General features: G+C 42.6%; 1 protein-coding gene across 1 annotated transcript in view; it reads left to right on the forward strand.

The window, feature by feature from the left end:
* The first annotated feature begins 3,009 nt into the window (after window positions 1–3,009).
* The window catches only part of LOC126416329 (aminoacylase-1-like), a 109,977-nt gene continuing 94,473 nt past the window's right edge, over window positions 3,010–18,513 (forward strand). Inside the window, exon 1 of the mRNA XM_050083993.1 lies at window positions 3,010–3,141. Coding sequence (XP_049939950.1) covers window positions 3,054–3,141 — 88 coding nt within the window. The 5' untranslated portion in view covers window positions 3,010–3,053. The remainder of the gene's footprint in view (window positions 3,142–18,513) is intronic.

The following is an 18,513-nucleotide window of genomic DNA, read 5'->3' on the forward strand; positions in this document are numbered from 1 at the left end:
ATCTCTGGAGCGACAGGTAGTATTTCTCGGCCGTTGTGTGTCTGGAGGTCTGAGACGGACCAGCAGTGCAGTCGAGGACGGAGCAGCGGTCGGCGACGATGGAGAGTCGGGGACGGAGCACCGGTGAGGTGACGACAGCCAGTACGTGCCGACTGCTGGCGACACACATGCACTGTCCGCCTGAAGGAGGCTGGAGCGGGAATAACCGTTGGTTGGTCGTTCGGTCGGTCGTCCCATAAGCCGACGTCTAACTGGTACTTTGGCCGTTTCCAGGTGGTGGCAGTCGGTCGGTGGGGGCAGAGCAACGAGGAAGTCTCCCCGGCGCTTAGTGAAGCCGGAGCCGCTGGCAGTGTGCACGCGCGGTTGGAGTTGTGACGCGCTTCTTGCGAGGGTTACGAAGTTCGTCGCCCACCGATCCTGGACACTAAAGTTGAGTGCTCACTTAACCTACTGTCAAGCCTCAACTGCTATCACATCCTGGTTGTCGCTTTCTGGGAGATTCCCGCGAGCAAGAACGTATGTGCATTGAAGTCGGCTAGAATTCCAGCCGTCTTCCTGTGTCGTGTTTAACTTAATTTAATTCATTCCTTCACTAATGAAGTGTACCAGTGGTATCTTCTACACTGTGGCCATTGACGTTCCGGTGACCTGCCCTGGTCGTTCATGTAGTTTTTGGCAGTGTATTTTCCTCATCGTGTTGATGCTGTCCTGCACGGCGTGTAGTTCGACAGCTGAGGTGTTGTTGGTAGTTTTGGGCGTTTATTCTGACCTGGCTGGATTGGGAAACAGCATCCAGAACGTTGTGCTGTTGACATGTTGTTGTCGTTTTGCTAGTCGGGTGGAGCAGAATGGATCTTGTTGGTTCGTTCGCCAGGTGGCTTGCAGTTGGGTTGCCTTCCAATTAAGTGGTTGTCGGTCTGGCTACCTGTCTCACCTAAACGCGCGCAGTGTTACCTACCCAGGCCGATCCTTGGAACCTTCTGAGCGCCGCTCCTTGTGTTCTACGTATTTATTTTCTTTTTAGTCTTAAGTACTCTGTGTGGCCTTCAGCCGAGTTTTAGCTTATTAAAATTGCAAAGCTCTATTCCTAGGCCTTAAGGCGTTAAATTGTTTGTTGGTATGTGGCCTTCAGCCGAGTTTTCAGCCTTTTCAAATCAAAAGTTGAAAAATTTTGTCTAGGCCTTAAGCCGTAAGAAACATTTTCTAGTTTTTGTGTGGCCGTCAGACTAATTTTCCAGCTTAAATTAAAAATTTCTTTGTCTGGGATTTAAGCCGTGAGATTGGAATTTTTCGCTACGGTAGGACGTTCTCATGAAATTGTAATCACCAACTTTCCCCTCAGAGAGTGAATATAATTTGTTGGTACCCACCTACATAAGTGGAAGTGACTAACATAATAAAATAATAAAAATCAAAGCTTATACGGAAAGATTTAAATGTTCGTTTTTCCCGCGTGCTCTTCGAGAGTGAAAGGGTAGAGACGTAGCTTAAAGATGGTTCGATGACCCCTCTGCCAGGTACTTGATTGTGAATAGCAGAATAATTTGGTAGATGTAGTTGCAGATACAGCAAATACTGCTGGTCTTATGTAAAACACATGCGCTTATGTAATACTAACACTGAAACGGGAGTACAGTCGTTTTTACCATTCCACTTTCAAAGATGTATTTCGCCTTTAAACGTTTACCCTGTTCTTATCGATGAGCTATGTCGCATCATACTTTTCGGTAGATTACCATCATCGCTTTTCTTCTCTTCAGATGTACTCCGTCCCCAAAATGAAAACAAAATACATTCCACCCCTCTCCTTGCTCTGTCTCTCATTCTCGTAGCTGACCAAAATCGCCTTCATCGGCGGTAGTTTCTTTCATCATGTGCGTCTATTAATATCTCTCTCCTTGCACCGTAGACTTTTATTGCGAAGCTGTGATTTAGAAAATAAAATTCTTCTTCTTTCGATTAGGCAATGAAGTCAGCTCTACGTGAGCTTCACAGCTAGAGGGTACTGAATGTAGAACCTGTGATTATATTGTTGCCAAACTGCCTTTGTGTGAGTCAACTGAAAACACGCACTAGACGAAATTTTGTAAAAGACATTTTTGAACTGTTCGTATTGTAAGGGGTCCGTAGGCCCTTACTATAATTTGCACTCGGCGCGGGTCGATAGGGCGAACAATCGATTATGTCGTGTTGCGAGAGCGAGTGTTGAGTTGAGTGAGTGCCATGTTGTGGGTAGAGGTGTGTGGAGGTCTTTGTTGAAATGTAAGGCTTTAACGGAGAAGGGAGTCGCCATCGCCGTGGTTAGACCCCTTTGTACAAAAATAATACCGGGAAGGTGAAGAAGTATTATTACGAAAGTGATCAGTGAAATTTCTAGGGCCGATATTTGGTTTCGCGTCTACCGCGCCGGCATCACCTTGGATTGCAGTGTTGGATGCAGTGATGGATTAGCGTGTGACGATAATGGAAAATGAGGAAGCCTGTGCTGAGATTAGCCGTAATTAGATATGTATGACGAAGGCAGTGGCTGTCTCCTTTTTTGTGTTTTTGAGTCGAATATAGGTTCGTAATTAGTGAAACTGTGTTGGTGTTTTTCTTGTTACCAGACATTTCATTATTACAGTATTGAAGGACGAACTGGAAAGTAACAACTTCCATAGCAGTCAATTCCGATTGCCAGCCCCATTAGGTACACGGTCACATTAATAATAATTATTGGGCTGCTATTCGATCAGATCAGGTCGGGATAAATAAACGGAGGTGTTACAGTATGCAATAAAATACGCTGTGATGTCCGAACGCGCGGATTTTGGTTTCCCCTGTATGTCAGAACTAACGCAGATCAATGGAAGCGGAGAAGTGACGGCTCTGACGTCCACTCAAGAGATGAAACATAACAGCGTGCTCAGATTTCAGCGGGTGTATTCGGGCCGTTCATTATGCAAAGGCCGCGCTTATCAGCAAGGACAAAGTGCCTCACACTGCGCTGAAGCTTCCAACACTCACAGTGTGCTGTTCGTTTGTGCAATTAGTAGACTCCAAGGCGAGAAGACATGGGCAATAAGCAGTTGGACGACGTTGCCGTTGAGACCTTCAGAAGATACCTGCGGATTCGCAGTGTCCACCCTAATCCAGACTACGGTAAGACACTTGAGTTCACTATACCTCGATTACCGACATTCACCTCCAGACGAACTGTAAATAACGATGCAGTGTCTCTCTCTCTAAGTGTCCTGAAACCCTGGAGAATAGTTAAAACTCTTTTACAAACTCTAAAAAATAACTGTCCTCACAGTTGGTCGTGCACTCTTTTAGCATACTAATCAAAAATTTGCACACTACAATTGTAAGTAGGCTGTTTAGGTTTTTATGTTGGTAACGCGACGTAGCGCTCTGTATGAAAACCACTGACCGTTATGCGTGCAGTCTGTGGCTGGTTGGCATTGTTGGAATATTCGCTATTGTAGTGTTGGGCAGTTGGCTGGGAACAGCGGGTACCGTTGCGCAGTTGGGGGTGAGCCACCAGCAGTGGTGGATGTGGGGAGAGAGATGCCAGAGGTTTTAGAAGACTATCTGGACGTGTGTCCGCCAGAAAAAGGAAATTTGTAAAGATGGATGTCATGAATTGATAGATATATATATGATGACTTTTGAACACTATTAAGGTAAATACATTGTTTGTACTCTATCAAAATCTTTCATTTGCTAACTACGCCTATCAGTAGTTAGTGCCTTCACTAGTTATAATCTTTTATTCAGCTGGCAGTATTGGCGCTCGCTGTATTGCAGTAGTTCGAGTAACGAAGATTTTTGTGAGGTAAGTGATTCATGAAAGGTGTAGGTTACTGTTAGTCAGGGCCATTCTTTTGTAGGGATTTTTGAAAGTCAGATTGCGCTGCGCTAAAAATATTGTGTGTCAGTTTAATAATGATCAGAATAAGTAAAGAGAGAAATGTCGGAGGACGTTCAGTTTTGCTCAGCAGTTTGAAAACCAAATAACGTAGAAGTGGTCCAGCACAGTCATTCATAATTTTTTTAAGGGGACGTTTCATAGTTCGTTATGGGAAATAAAATACTTTTTAATTTTGAAATTTCATCATGTTATGCTTTGGTTCACAGTTGCGTTAAACTTTGTGAAAGGATTTTTTACTGTTGATGATGTTTTGTATTTGAAAGAAACAGTTGATATCGTAGTCAAGTAGCGAATTTGGCCCTCTCGGTATTACGAAGTAACTTTACATAATATTTCACATCTCACGATCTACACAGCAGTGTAAAGAGGTCAGCGTGCAATTTTCCCATCGAATGGGTTAATATCATCCATATATGTCATGTTGTACACGTACCCGAATCATACGATAATAGTTGGCGATGACTTTAATTTTCCCTCGATATGTTGGCGAAAATACATGTTTAATTCCGGAGATACGCATAAAATATCATCCGAAATTGTGCTAAATGCATCCTCTGAAAATAATCTCCAGCGATTAGTTTATGAGCCCACGCGAACAGTAAACGGTTGTGAAAACACACTTGACCTCTTAGCAACAAATAATCCTGAGTTGCCGGCCGATGTGGGCGAGCGGTTTCTAGGCGCTTCAGTCTGGAACCGCGCGACCGCTACGGTCGCAGGTTCGAATCCTACCTCGGGCATGGATGTGTGTGATGTCCTTAGGTTAGTTAGGTTAAGTAGTTCTAAGTTCTAGGGGACTGATGACCTCAGATGTTAAGTCCCATAGTGCTCAGAGCCATTTGAACCAATCCTGAGTTAATAACGAGCATCAAAACCGATTCAGGGATTAGTGAACGCTGGGCTGTAGCAAGATTGAATATTCCAGTCCCCAAATTCTCGAAAAATAAGCGAAAAATATACCTACTCAAAAAGAAGATAAAATTTCACTTGACGTCTTCCTGAGAGACAATCTCCACTCATTCCAAATTAATAATATGGGACTAAGTGTAGACCAGATGTGGCTTAAATTCAAAGAAATAGTATCGGCAGCAACTGGTAGATTAATACGAAATAAATTAACAAACGACGGAGCTGATCCTCCTTGGTACACGAAACGGGTTAGAACACTGTTGTAGAAACAACGAAACAAACGTGCCAAATTTAAACAGACGAAAAATCGCCAAGATTGGCGACCTTTTACAGAAGCTCGAAATTTAGCGCGGACCTCAATGCGAGATGCTTATAATAGTTTCCACAACGAAACTTTGTCTCGAAACCTGGCAGAAAATCCAAAAAAATTCTGGTCGTATGTGAAGTATGTTAACGGCTGCTCGATAGCAATGGAGATACTACCGAAGACAGTACTGCCAAAGCAGAGTTACTAAACACAGTCTTCCGAAATGCCTTTACAAAAGAAGACGAAGTAAATATTCCAGAATTCGAATCGAGAACAGCTGCCAACATGAGTAAGGTAGAGGTAGATATCCTCGGAGTAGTGAAGCAACTAAAATCGCTTAATAAAAGCAAGTCTTCTGGTTCAGACTGTATACCAATTAGGTTCCTTTCGGAGTATGCTGATGCATTAGCTCCGTACTTAACAATCATATACAACCGTTCGCTCTACGAAATATCCGTACCCAAAGACTGGAAAGTTACACAGGTCATACCAATATTCAATAAAGAAAGTAGGAGTAATCCACTAAATTACAGGCCCATATCGTTAACGTCGATATGAAACGGGATTTTAGAACATATATTGTGTTCGAACGTAATGAATTACCTCGAAGAAAACGGTCTATTGACACACAATCAACATGGGTTTAGAAAACATCGTTCTTGTGAAACACAACTAGCTCTTTATTCATATGAAGTGCTGAGTGCTATTGACAAGGGATTTCAGATCGTTTCCGTATTCCTGGGTTTCCAGAAGGCTTTTTACACTGTACCACGCAAGCGTCTCGTAGTGAAGCTGCGTGCTTATGGAATATCGTCTCAGTTATGTGACTGGATCTGTGATTTCCTGTCAGAGAGATCACAGTTCGTTGTAACTGACGGAAAGTCATCGAGTTAAACAGAAGTGATTTCTGGCGTTCCCCAAGCTAGTGTTATAGGCCCTTTGCTGTACCTTATCTATATAAACGATTTGGGAGACAATGTGAGCAGCCGTCTTCGGTTGTCTGCAGATGACGCTGTCGTTTATCGACTAATAAAGTCATCAGAAGATCAAAACAAACTGCAAAACGATTTAGAAGAAATATCGGAATAGTGCGAAAAGTGGCAGCTGACCTTAAATAACGAAAATGTGAGGTCATCCCCATGAGTGCTAAAAGGAAAGCGTTGAACTTCGGTTACACGATAAATCAGTCTAATCTAAAAGCCGTAAATTCAACTAAATACCTGGGTATTAGAGTTACAAACAACTTATTGGAAGGAACACATAGAAAATGTTGTGGGGAAGGCTAACCAAAGACTACGTTTCATTGGCAGGGCACTTAGAAAATGTAACAGACCTACTAAGGAGACTGCCTACACTACGCTTGTCCGTCCTGTTTTAGAATACTGTTGCTCGATGTGGAATCCTTACCAGATAGGTCTGAATACGTCGAAAGAGTTCAAAGAAAGGTAGAACGTTTTGTATTATCACGAAATATGGGAGAGAGTGTCACAGAAATGATACAGGATTTGGGATGGACATCATTAAAAGAAAAGCGTTTTTCGTTGCGACGGAATCTTCTCACGAAATTTCAATCACCAAATTTCTCCTCCGAATGGGAAAATATTTTGTTGACACCGATGTACATAGGGAGGAACGATCACCACGAAAAAATAAGAGAAATCAAAGCTCGTACGGAAAGATATAGGTGTTCATTCTTCCCGAGCGCTATACGAGATTGTAATAATAGAGAATTGTGAAGGTGGTTCGATGAACACTCCTTCCAAGTACTTAAATGTGATTTGCAGAGTATCCATGTAGATGGAGATGTAGATGGGTATCATACTTAATGTCGTAGACGCGTACAGTTGAAAGTATTCGATACGATAAGCAAAGAAATCTACTAATGTGGGCTACAAAATGCACGTCTCAAGAGCTGTAGCCATTTCTTCATCTTTGGTTGTGTGAAACAAATATTTCTGCTGCAATCTTTCTGATTTACGTATTTTGAGAGATGGTAGTGTGGAGCAAAACAAGGAAAAAAATATCCAGTACACATGGGCTCCAAAATACAAACCTGAGGTGCTACCGGTACGAGCACCTATTCCGTAGAAGAAATTTGTTCACAGTATCGAAGATGAAGAACTGCCCATAGCTCTTCAGGTATGCTTTTTAGAGCCCATATTTACTTTTTTTTTCTTCCAGTATCGCGTTCTTTAACTGTGTGCGTTTGCGCCATTAACTCTGATATTTATCGCATAAAAGGAAAATAGTGCAATCGATCTGCGGTCATATGCACTATACCACGGAGCATTAGGAAACTGGTCAGCATATGTATTGAAACAAAATCACGAGTGATGTGGTCAACGTCTTCAAACCAGCACTACTAAAAACTAGTACTGTGCTCAGGTTTACAGAAGTTGCGCTTACATCTTCGCTGACTGTTTCAACATCGCCCGATTAGTTGCCGTGGTTGTGTTTTTGGAGTCATATTTGAAGACGCATTGCATTCCTTTAACGAACCGCATTAGTATTCATCACACTCGGCTGTGGGGTGGAATGGGGGACCCAAGCGGGTAACATCAGCATTATTCACAGCTCAAACAAATTAGACACATTATTTAATAAAACATACAGTTCAAATGGTTTAATGGCTCTGAGCACTATGGGACTTAAAGCACTATGGGACTTGACATCTGTGGTCATCAGTCGCCTAGAACTTAGAACTACTTAAACCTAACTAACCTAAGGACATCACACACATCCATGCCCGAGGCAGTATTCGAACCTTCGACCGTAACGGTCACTCGGTTCCAGACTGAAGCGCCTAGAACTGCAAGGCCACACCGGCCGGCAAAACATACAGTAAAATGTGAGAAGATGTTAAACTACCGCAGCTTAGTGAATCAGTAATGTGACAGTGACGAATTATTTCAAGAAAATCTTACTACAAGTGTTTGGATTATTTCTCATATGTGTTACGAGCTTCTACTTGAAATTTAAAATTATTTAAAGGTCTTAATTTAATTGAGTTCAAAATAGCAGAATCAAAAAATTCAAATTTTTGGTTTGAATTAGTTGCTATCTGCAGGCAACAAAAACTCTTAAAAAACTTAATGAAGTGTGAAACATCCATTATTAAATTCAAAAGCATTAATTAAGATAGAACAACAGAATGTTTAAGCAAATTGCTTAGTTGGCCAAGGCTCCGTATGAAGGCACAGCGACAAACTCAAGATAGGGCTCCGACGCCACTGCTAGGGAAACAACGGCCTGGCCCGCGAGGCAAGGCAAGTTAACAACCGGCGAAATCTCTAACACAACTACAGACCAATTACCACACAAAGCACTACAACGTTAGTAGGTTGCCCAGAGAGTGGCGTGACGTAAAATAGCCAGGCCGTATCCTACGAGATATGGAGCCTGCGACAACTGACAGATAGTCCGCGTGACGTTACGATCTGAGTGCCGGGGCCAACGAGATACATGGGTGTTACAACAAACTTGTGATATCACACTAGTCGCCTTGTTAATCACACTTCGCGACCACTCAGCTCCGTGCAGGGCACGCGGTAAATCAATATCAACTTGAAAAGGTACCCACTAAACGTCTTAATTTTGGCGTGCACTATCGAGAAATTTCGTGCTTTCAAATAACCAGTCAAGAAGTATTAAACTATTCTGAAACAATTACTCGCTCCCCTCCGATGACAGCTAGTTGCACACCTAAGACCTGCAATGTCAACTGCTGTGTTGTACGCGCCGCGGAACGTCTTTCTCGTGGGCCACGCTATGTGCCGATCTGTGGGGTAGGCACTTACGCTTCCGGTGCTGAATACACGTGTTCAGTAAGCTTTTAGCAATAGTGTCAGGACCATCATCCGCACGTGGGTTTTTCTTCAACTGAATTTGTTTCAAGATTAGTATGCTTTCATATTAGGAAACAGTCCACAGTGAAGGAGGTAAGCACAAACAGTCTTTGCTTAATCCTGAGTATCATGTTTTTCTTGCTAAGTTTACATCCACAAAAAGTAACCAGCATATATATATATATGTGTGTGTGTGTGTGTGTGTGTGTGTGTGTGTGTGTGTGTGTGTGTTGGTTACTTTTTGTAGATGTTTGAAATGGAACATATTTCCTATGAACCCGGTTGTACTGTAAACTAACTGCCGAATAAGGAAAATATATTTCAATATTTTCTTTTCGAAAAGACGCAGACAGTCGCGCTAAGTGGTTGTGAACATCTCATTGCGCGAATTTCACACATGAGAAGAAAAGTATGGTTATCCTAAGCATTTCGATGGGAATTTCAAGATAGGAGAGCAGATGGTTCTGTGCCAACAGTTAGTAGGACCCAAAAATAAAAAAAAAAATGCTTCAAATGGCTCTGAGCACTATCGGACTTAACATCGGAGGTCATCAGTTCCCTAGAACCTACAACTACGTAAACCTAACTAACCTGAGGACGTCACACACATCCATGCCCGAGGCAGGATTCCAACCTGCGACCTCAGCAGTCGCGCGGTTCCGTACTGAAGCGCCTAGAATAGCTCGGCCACTGCGGCCCGCTAGTTAGTAGGACAATTCTGAAATCGGCACCGTATGCTTTCCCTTCTTTGTTTCCTGGACAACCGTCCTACATGCCTGTTGATCTATCTGCTGAGAGAAAATCTCCAGAGGAAAGAGCAAACAAGATTTTGTGTCGAAAGAAACGAAATTTCTGTGTAAGGTGTGTGCAGGATGCGATTACGAGCTATAATACTTTTACAAGTAGAATAAATGAACTAGTTTAAGTGACACTTCGTGTAAGATTACCAAGGATTCCGTATTATTTTGTAGACATTGCGTCAAAGAAACTCCATTTCTTTTACGTTCTATAGTAATTTTAAGAGATTTCATTAGAGAAATGTTTGTGGATAGCTGTAAGGTACCCTTATATCTGGTGAATTTGAATGTTTGTCTCTAAGCAGCACATATCATAGGGAAGTTTTCAAACAACTTCTGGAAATACTAGTTGACTTACCGCTTTTCAGAGACGTGCACTTGTGGTAATGTTTTTAAGGAAATCATTTCAAATACATGATTCATTTTGGGGAATATTCTCTCAAATAATTGTTCTAAAATAAGGAATAACATCCCTGTAACTAACAGCAGAAGTAAGTTACCTGAATTTTCTAAATAAATGCAGATTTATGTGTAGTGGTGTATGTTTTCGTTTTTAGTTTTTCGTCGTGAATGTCTGCTTTCCTCTGCCATGTGAAAAAAAAGTATTCTTGACATTACATCAAGATCCAGGACTGCATTTTTCACAAAAGCGCTAAACAGAAGCAAACACTTAAGTAATGGTCTTTGAGCTAAGCTGCATAGATACGAGTAAAAGTGGTTATAATTTCAGTTCCCCTTTCTATGTTCTTTACAGCTACTGTTTAATCTGTTTGAAATGTACAAAGTGTGACGGTTTACACGTTAGCATCAAATGTTTCAACTCTAGATGGTGCTGTGAACTGGAATGAGATTTTCATGCAGCAGCGAAGTGTGCGCTGGTGTTACACTTCCTCGCAGATCAAAACTGCATGCCGGACCGAGACTCGAACTCGGGAAAGACACAGGTCCCGAGTTCGAGTCTCTGTCCGGCACACAGCGTGCCAGGAAGTTTCGTGCTGTGAACCGTTACAATGCCGTCGCGCCTCCGTCTGCGCCTAGCACGCAGGCCATGACGTCATTGGAGGCAGTTGCCGGCCTTCCTTCACTTAGGCTTCGGCCAGGCTCGAATGATGAGGCCTACTCCTACAGACGACCTTCTAAGATTTGTCAGTAGCCACAATAAAACTGACGTAAATGTTCATACAAAATATTGGCTCTGAGCACTATGGGACTTAACATCTGTGGTCATCAGTCCCCTAGAACTGAGAACTACTTAAACCTAACTAACCTAAGGACATCACACACATCCATGCCCGAGGCAGGATTCGAACCTGCGACCGAAGCAGTCGCGCGGTTCCGGACTGAGCAACCGAGCGAGGTGGCGCAGTGGTTCGCACACTGGACTCGCATTCGGGAGGACGACGGTTCAATCCTGTCTCCGGCCATCCTGATTTAGGTTTTCCGTGATTTCCCTAAATCGCTTCAGGCAAATGCCGGGATGGTTCCTTTGAAAGGGCACGGCCGATTTCCTTCCCCATCCTTCCCTCACCCGAGCTTGCGCTCCGTCTCTAATGACCTCGTTGTCGACGGGACGTTAAACACTAATCTCCTCCTCCTCCTCCTCCTCCTCCTCCTCCTCCTCCGGACTGAACGCCTGAACCGCTAGACCACCGCGGCCGGCTACAACAAATTCAAGAGATTTTATTTCATAACACCCCAGACGGTGACCGGCTTAAATGAGTGACCTGAATATTTCCCTCCATTGTAATTACAGCTTGTGCGAATTTTTAGGGAACTGTTACTAGTAATAAACAATTAGAATCATTTGGCATGCGACTAATAGAGGTTTGGTGATTCTAAACAGCAGACCTCTAGAAGCAGAACTCAGCACCATGCTCATATTAACGTCATAGTTTAATGACAACCATGAAGCCACGACATAACACTGGTCTACAAAATTCAACTTTGTAAAATTTTGCGAGCGCCAAAATAGGTCATCCTTACATGAACACGAATCTGGCATTAGTTTTTCCTCAGCACCCACAGTTTTTGTGTAAATTGCATTAATCACTAATTGTATTAAATTTTTGTGTTTCTTAAACAATATGATTTCGTCTGTAAATGCTAAAAAAGCATAGAGAGCGTGAACTGCAAATGAAATATGTTTTCTCGAATACCTAAATTTTTTTGGAGGTTTTCTGCGCTTCTTATTTGTGGCACTACTATCGTGCAGTAGTATCTCACAGCAGTGAGCCATCATAATTGTTGCACATTGCCCTTGACAGCGATGTTCCAATGTGGATACGGTCGGGTGAAATCTTACTCCATGTTCATTGGAGACTTGTCCAAGAGCACCAGCAAGAAGGAATACAAATGTGAGTTAAGAACGAGCCCTTTCAACGAATTACGGTAGACTGTAGTAGTTCGTTGACTAAAACATCTCCGTTATCTTCTCTCTTGTTTCCAAAGAAATCAGAACACATTTTTATGAAAGAATTCCGGCAGTCCAGTTCAAGAGGGAGCAAAGCAGTGACAAAATCAAGATCGTGAATAAAGTAATTTGAGGGCCAAGAAACACATCTACTTCCACTCTGGCTTCTCTCAACACGGGGAATTTCTGACATAAGTACATTGCAACAACGAACGACTTAATAAGTCCAGGATTTATGTGAAGTGGTGGTCATAAAATGTCTCTCAAATCCACCAATGGAACGCTTGCTACGTTTCTCCAACTACGTTCCATGTGTGTACGGTCAGGCCAGATCAGTCTGTCGTAATGACTCGTTCACTGCTATCCCATTCACAAAGAAAACGCCAATGGTTTCTACACCCAAATTGCAATTTTGTAAGTAAGCTAATTGCCTTGAAGTCAGCACAGATTTTCCACTTGTGGCTGTTGTACTGAATTTTATTCAACAAAAGTTCCATACAGCTGTACGTTTCCTTGAAATTAATGGTACAACGAGGAAAATGGTACAGGAGGAAATACGGTTGTGTACGAGTACCGCTTTGGGCTAATTTTTGAGTCATCAACGAATAGTCGCCGTTCCGCTGATATAAGTTTCATTCCCACACCATTAAAAAGACGATTCACGTCACTGCAGTAACAGAATGAGTCTTCCATGTCAAAGAATGATGCAAAGTCATCGTGATGATATCGAAAGATACAAACGCTAGTATCTTTCTCTAGTAAATTCCACTGTTTCACGCGCGAACCCTAAAGTTCAGCTTGTGCCTTAGAAAGATTTAGATCCCCAAAAAGGTCATTCAAGTCATTTTGTGTCAGGAGATGTGCCGTACTTTCTTCGTAATCGAAATCAGAGCTTACACTCTCCGCGTCTCTGTTGGATTTTACCCGGGATTCAACATTCAGTGGCCACGTGTCTGGAGGAATGGGGACAGGTAAGGGAGAACTATGCGGTACGAGTCGATTAGTTGACTTTAAGGAGGGATACTTGATCGTCTTTCTGTCCTTGCCGTTCATCCCTGTTATTTGAAACATGCAGAAGTAGCACTAACTTACGTGATTGGTCGGTTCCTTCCGTATCATCAAAAAAGCAAAAAGCAATGCAATTTACCTTTTTTCTTCACCCAACCATTAAGATGATACGAACAGTTCACCTAACTTGCACCCTAAATAAGGGTCTCAATTTCTTCATTACGGGTGTTACATGTCGTCTGCTTGATTTAATAGTGTTCTCCCCACAGACGTAACAAAAATTATTTGTGCGATGTAAACATATTCTTGACATTGTACAAGCACTAACACAAATGGACCACTGAAACAACACGGAGCACCCAGTACAAGGTATATTTAGGCCGCACTGTTTGCACTCATGACTGCACAGACAAACAAAGAAAGCATTTCCTCACGACCGACAAGAACACGGGCTTGAAGAGCAACAGATAATGTGTCACACGCACTGTTGCCGTGTTGTAAAGGATTAATGAAACGAAAACGTTCCTGTAGTGGTGCCATGAGAGCGGCCTTAATAGGATGCATTTCTTGAGAAATCTACCTATTTGCTTTTTGTAACCATTCCTATGTAATGAAAACTGAGGGTGCTGCAAAAAAAGAAATAACATATTCGTGCATGGGGGCTCGAAAGACATAAGAAACACCCATTTTCATTGTTGAATATTTTCTTCTTGACCGGTGTAAAAAATGTTCAAATGTGTGTGAAATATTATGGGACTTAACTGCTAAGGTCATCAGTCCCTAAGCTTACACACTACTTAACCTAAATTATCCTAAGGATAAACACACACACACCCATGTTCGAAGGAGGACTCGAACCTCTGCCGGAACCAGCCGCACAGTCCATTGACCGGTGTAACAAGCGGTCTGAAAAATGAAACCACATGCTTACTTAAAGCTGCTTATAATAACAACAAAGAAAGATTTATGAATTTCAGGGCTCTTAAAAGGAACCGGCAATAAGACGGCCGTTACACCCTGTATCACAATACAAATTAAACGAGTAGAATAGTAATTTAAACTCACTAATTCACGCGGGAAAAATAGAATTTAGAGTAGGCACAGCTTCTGACCTACCTAATAGGCCTAATAGGCCACAATAAATGCACACAATTTGACGACCGCAAGATTAATGTAGAAGGTCAAAGTATTAATTGACTGAGGAAAGGTTCAGATAGCACCTCCACAACACGGCACCAACGGTCCATAAAGCGAAACAGAGTCTCAACGTGCACGCCTGGAACAGCAACCGACCGCTCGTATCTGGCAGTGGGTGGTGGCAAATCCACGTTTCAGGTTGTCCCTCATAAGCGTACTTCCCGAGACATAGCCCGGCAGGCACAAAGGGCGGGCGCGGTTCAGTCACCGCCGCGTTCTTTGCACACAACACCGCTAGCGGTCCAAAACACCCACCTTCCCCAGTAGGGTCACTGTTTCACCAGTCAACAGCACGGCTCTCTGTGGCCACTTCCCTTACGCAGCGTACCTTCCTCTCAGACTCTGCTCCTTGGAGCCCACCGTCAAACTAGCAAGGCGCCGCTGTTACTGGAAGAGGCGCGCTGGGGCAACGATTGCCGCACAACGGCACAATCGACAATCGAAAAGTCGAAGCGAGCCGCACTGCTCGAAATGATGTATTTATGAACTTGTCCTCATGAAAAGGCCGTGTTCTGAATCCTAAATTGGTCATTAATGGTTCAAATAGACAATATTCTACATAGATATACTGCCTAGATGGAAATAAACTCCAGGAGAACGAATTCTTTAACTAAAATGTCATTTCTAAAATATCTCCTGCCCTTTGTTCGTGTGTAAATTACACGTTTAAAAGCGTTTTTTATTCGGAAAATGTCTTATAAGGTATATTCGAAGATAGCTCGTAAGGAATGGATAAAACTAACTATCAGCACATTGTAAAATATCGTAAACCATTGTAGGCTGAACGGAAATTCTGACGACCATTGCCGCCACCACCGATAAGTTAAGCTTTCAGCAACATTTATGCTCTACAGTGGTATTAATCAAATACTGATGTCAATTTCATTAGAAGTAAAATATTTATGTCGTATAGTATATGGCTAAGGACCTGGAGCAAGCTTGTCTAGTTGCCTCTTCTGAGGCTGTAAATGTTTCATAGCTGAATCTGAGATACCTGTGTTTAAATTTCTAAGTCTTGTTTGCGTTGATGACTTTGGCATAAGCGGATGAGTGCGAAACGTGACACTGGCACATCACCTACGTCTTTCCAGAATCATTACAGGCACCGCCGAACTAGTCACTTGACGTTCCGTGAGACACTGAGAACAGTTTTTGATACAGCCCACCAGTTAACTACACTGCCTGGTAATCACGATCTGAGCTGGAGGGGTGACGCGCAAGGAAGGACCAATACCAGAGTCGTGAAAGCGGAGGAAAGCGTTTGGAGGAAACGAATCACAATTCCTCACAAACTAAAACTGTGTTTATTAATCACCAGACATATTGAGCCATGCTGCGCCTCGCTTTGGTGCTGTTTGTAGGTTTCCGCCCTCTGTTGGAAGCCAGACTGTGTCCTTTACTTGGCATGGTTGCGGTTGTTTGTCTTCTTCTCGTGTTGACTGGCGCCACTCGGTTTCGCAAGCGTTGCCTGTCCGCAAGTGGCAGCATCGGCGATTATCGATATGTAGTAACTGTTGCCCTGTCTTTGTGGCGATGTCATTGTTTTTCCGGGTCGTGTGAGTGGGAAGTTCGGTTGGGGACTTAGGAGGAGCCAAGTCCGCGCAGTACCAGAACACGCCAGGACCGCTGGCGGCACGCATGGACTGCCGGATGGAAGGGCTGTGGTCACGAGGGTCCACGACCTCGTCCTAAAGCGGATCCAGCAAGCCTTAAGATGAGTGCATCTCAATCCAAGTAGAGAAACCTCCACCATTGTGATATCTCGCGATTCTCCAGTGACTTGTGTTCGTGTTGCTGCTCGTAGTGTCGCCGAGGCGAAGAGCAGCGTGTGGAGTGCTTAGGGAAGGCGGATCTGATTAGCTTCCTTAGACTTCTTATTACTATTTACTGCGTTCAACTTGTTACAACTTGTTAAGTACAACCAGCGGTAATTTTTCTTGCCTCGTGGCTACTAACGCCCCAGTTACCTGCCCTGGGGGTTAGTGTCTGTAACGGCAGTGTGCGTTTCCTCGCCTTGCTGCCGCTGTCCGGTAATGCGCGTAGTTTTGACAGCTTTCTTGATTGTACGCCGGTTGGTGATTCTTCTACTCTGGTGGTAATGATTCATTTCTCGCTCCGGGCATTTTAAACACAGTTTTCTGGGGACTTAGTGCAGACCACCGATTCCGGCCTTGGTGTATTGTCCCATCGTTGCATTTGGTTTATCAGACGTCAGGTAGCTTCAGCAAGATTATCATTAGTCGTTCGTTAGACTGCCACTGGTCTAAGCTACCATCTTTAGAAGTGAATGCAACTCTTGGATGCCTATCTCATCGCTCGCTAAAATGTTTGTGGCCAGACCTTCTCAGCGGTTGATTCCTGGAGCACTGTCTGTGGCCCCTTTGTTCTTGTAAGACATGTGTGTTCTAAAAGGAGGTTTGATGGCCAGTAGTTCAGTGTAACGCTCCTTCAGTCCACGCCTTCTGCGGGTATAATCTGCTTCAGTAGCCTTTAAGGAACTTATGTACTGGTTCTTGTGTTTTATTATTGTATTATTTATTACAATAACTTGTAATGCCTACATTAAAGACTACATATGTCTGGTTAATAGTGCTGGTCTCCTTCTGGCATAAATGTAGCAGTGTAGTGTTCAGTGGTTGTTAAGGGTTGTGTTACAAACTTTATCATCATCTTATTTCAGCCGTTTGATGATCAGTTGCTTGTTTTTTTAATTGACCTTCGCTACTGTATTTGCTGTTTTACAGCAGGTTTCTAAAATTTTTATATTATTGCCGTTCTTGGCGTGTAAGGGCATCGGCCGTGATTGTGTTCATTTGCCTTAAAATCCTAATTTTGCTATTTTTATTTACGCAGTAAGCCTTTAAAACCTTATTTACTGCCATTCCTGGCGTCTGATGACTTCTGCTTTGTTTGTGGCGACTTGCCTTTAAATTTCAATACCTGTAAGTTGTAAATTGCGGCGAGTTCTTAAACAATACTTAATTTGTTGCCACTCTTGCGGTGTAAGGCCTCCAGCCATGATTGTGGTCGCTTGCCTTATAATTCTAATTTGGTATTTGTATTTACGCACCAAGCCTTAACAACCTTGTTTACTGCCATTCCTGGCGTCTGATGCCTTCTGCTGTGTTTGTGGCGACTTGCCATTAATATTTCAATACCTGTAATTTGTAAGTTGCAGCGAGTTTTAAACAATTCTTAATTTATTGCCATTTCTGGCGTGTAAGGCCTTCTGCCCAGATCACAGTGGCTTGCTTTTAAAACATTACCTGCTGTATCTGTATTTAATGGTGATATGCTAAATTGTAACTCACTGAAAACAATATTATTTACATAGTTGTTTATTCCTTCATTAACAACGTGTATTTTTTTGTTGAGTCTGGAATTACTGGTTTAAAATAAATTGCGTGCAACTGTAAAAGGCAACCAATTGTAACTGATTACGGCCCCGTCCACAATCGTAACCAAATCCTGCCTTCCCTTGACTACCAGGTTTCACATATGGGCGGTGATATTTTATGAGTACCTGCTACTTACAATATACGAATCTGAGGGAATATAATTTATATGAGATTTGTTGTAGGTCAGATATCGTTCAGACACAAACGAATAGGTTCTACATTAACACTTAGTTGTTTCTCTCATTGGTTTGAAACACAAAATGATATGTGGCGAACTTAATATATAATGCGACAGCCATTGTTTAATTCAAAGAGTAAAGCAGTGAACGCCACAATGTCTCTGCATAGACTTGCTACTAGTCGATATCCATTACGCGGCGGAGAGCGATCCCGTCTGATGCAAGACACCTTTGAATTTTGTTTTCACCTAGACATGTTTGAACACATTTTCATCTTCACTGGGTTTATTTGTTTATTTTCCTTCTGCAGACTTGTTGTTACATGTTAACCTTTGAACAAGCTATCGGTAAAAATATTTACATTTTCAAAATGAGCGATTACTGTCAAACATTTTACGTTGGTTTGCATAAAGTACAGCGATGAGACATATATCACTGAAGTAAAGCATTCTGTCTTGTTGACATACCATATTTCTAAGGCTTGTGTTTTGAAATAAAGTGAATATAGGCCTTTGTTTACACAGCCCACATGAAGCCATTAAAGCTTATG

Source organism: Schistocerca serialis, chromosome 8 (assembly GCF_023864345.2).
Source record: "Schistocerca serialis cubense isolate TAMUIC-IGC-003099 chromosome 8, iqSchSeri2.2, whole genome shotgun sequence".
In the NCBI taxonomy this organism is placed as follows: domain Eukaryota; kingdom Metazoa; phylum Arthropoda; class Insecta; order Orthoptera; family Acrididae; genus Schistocerca; species Schistocerca serialis.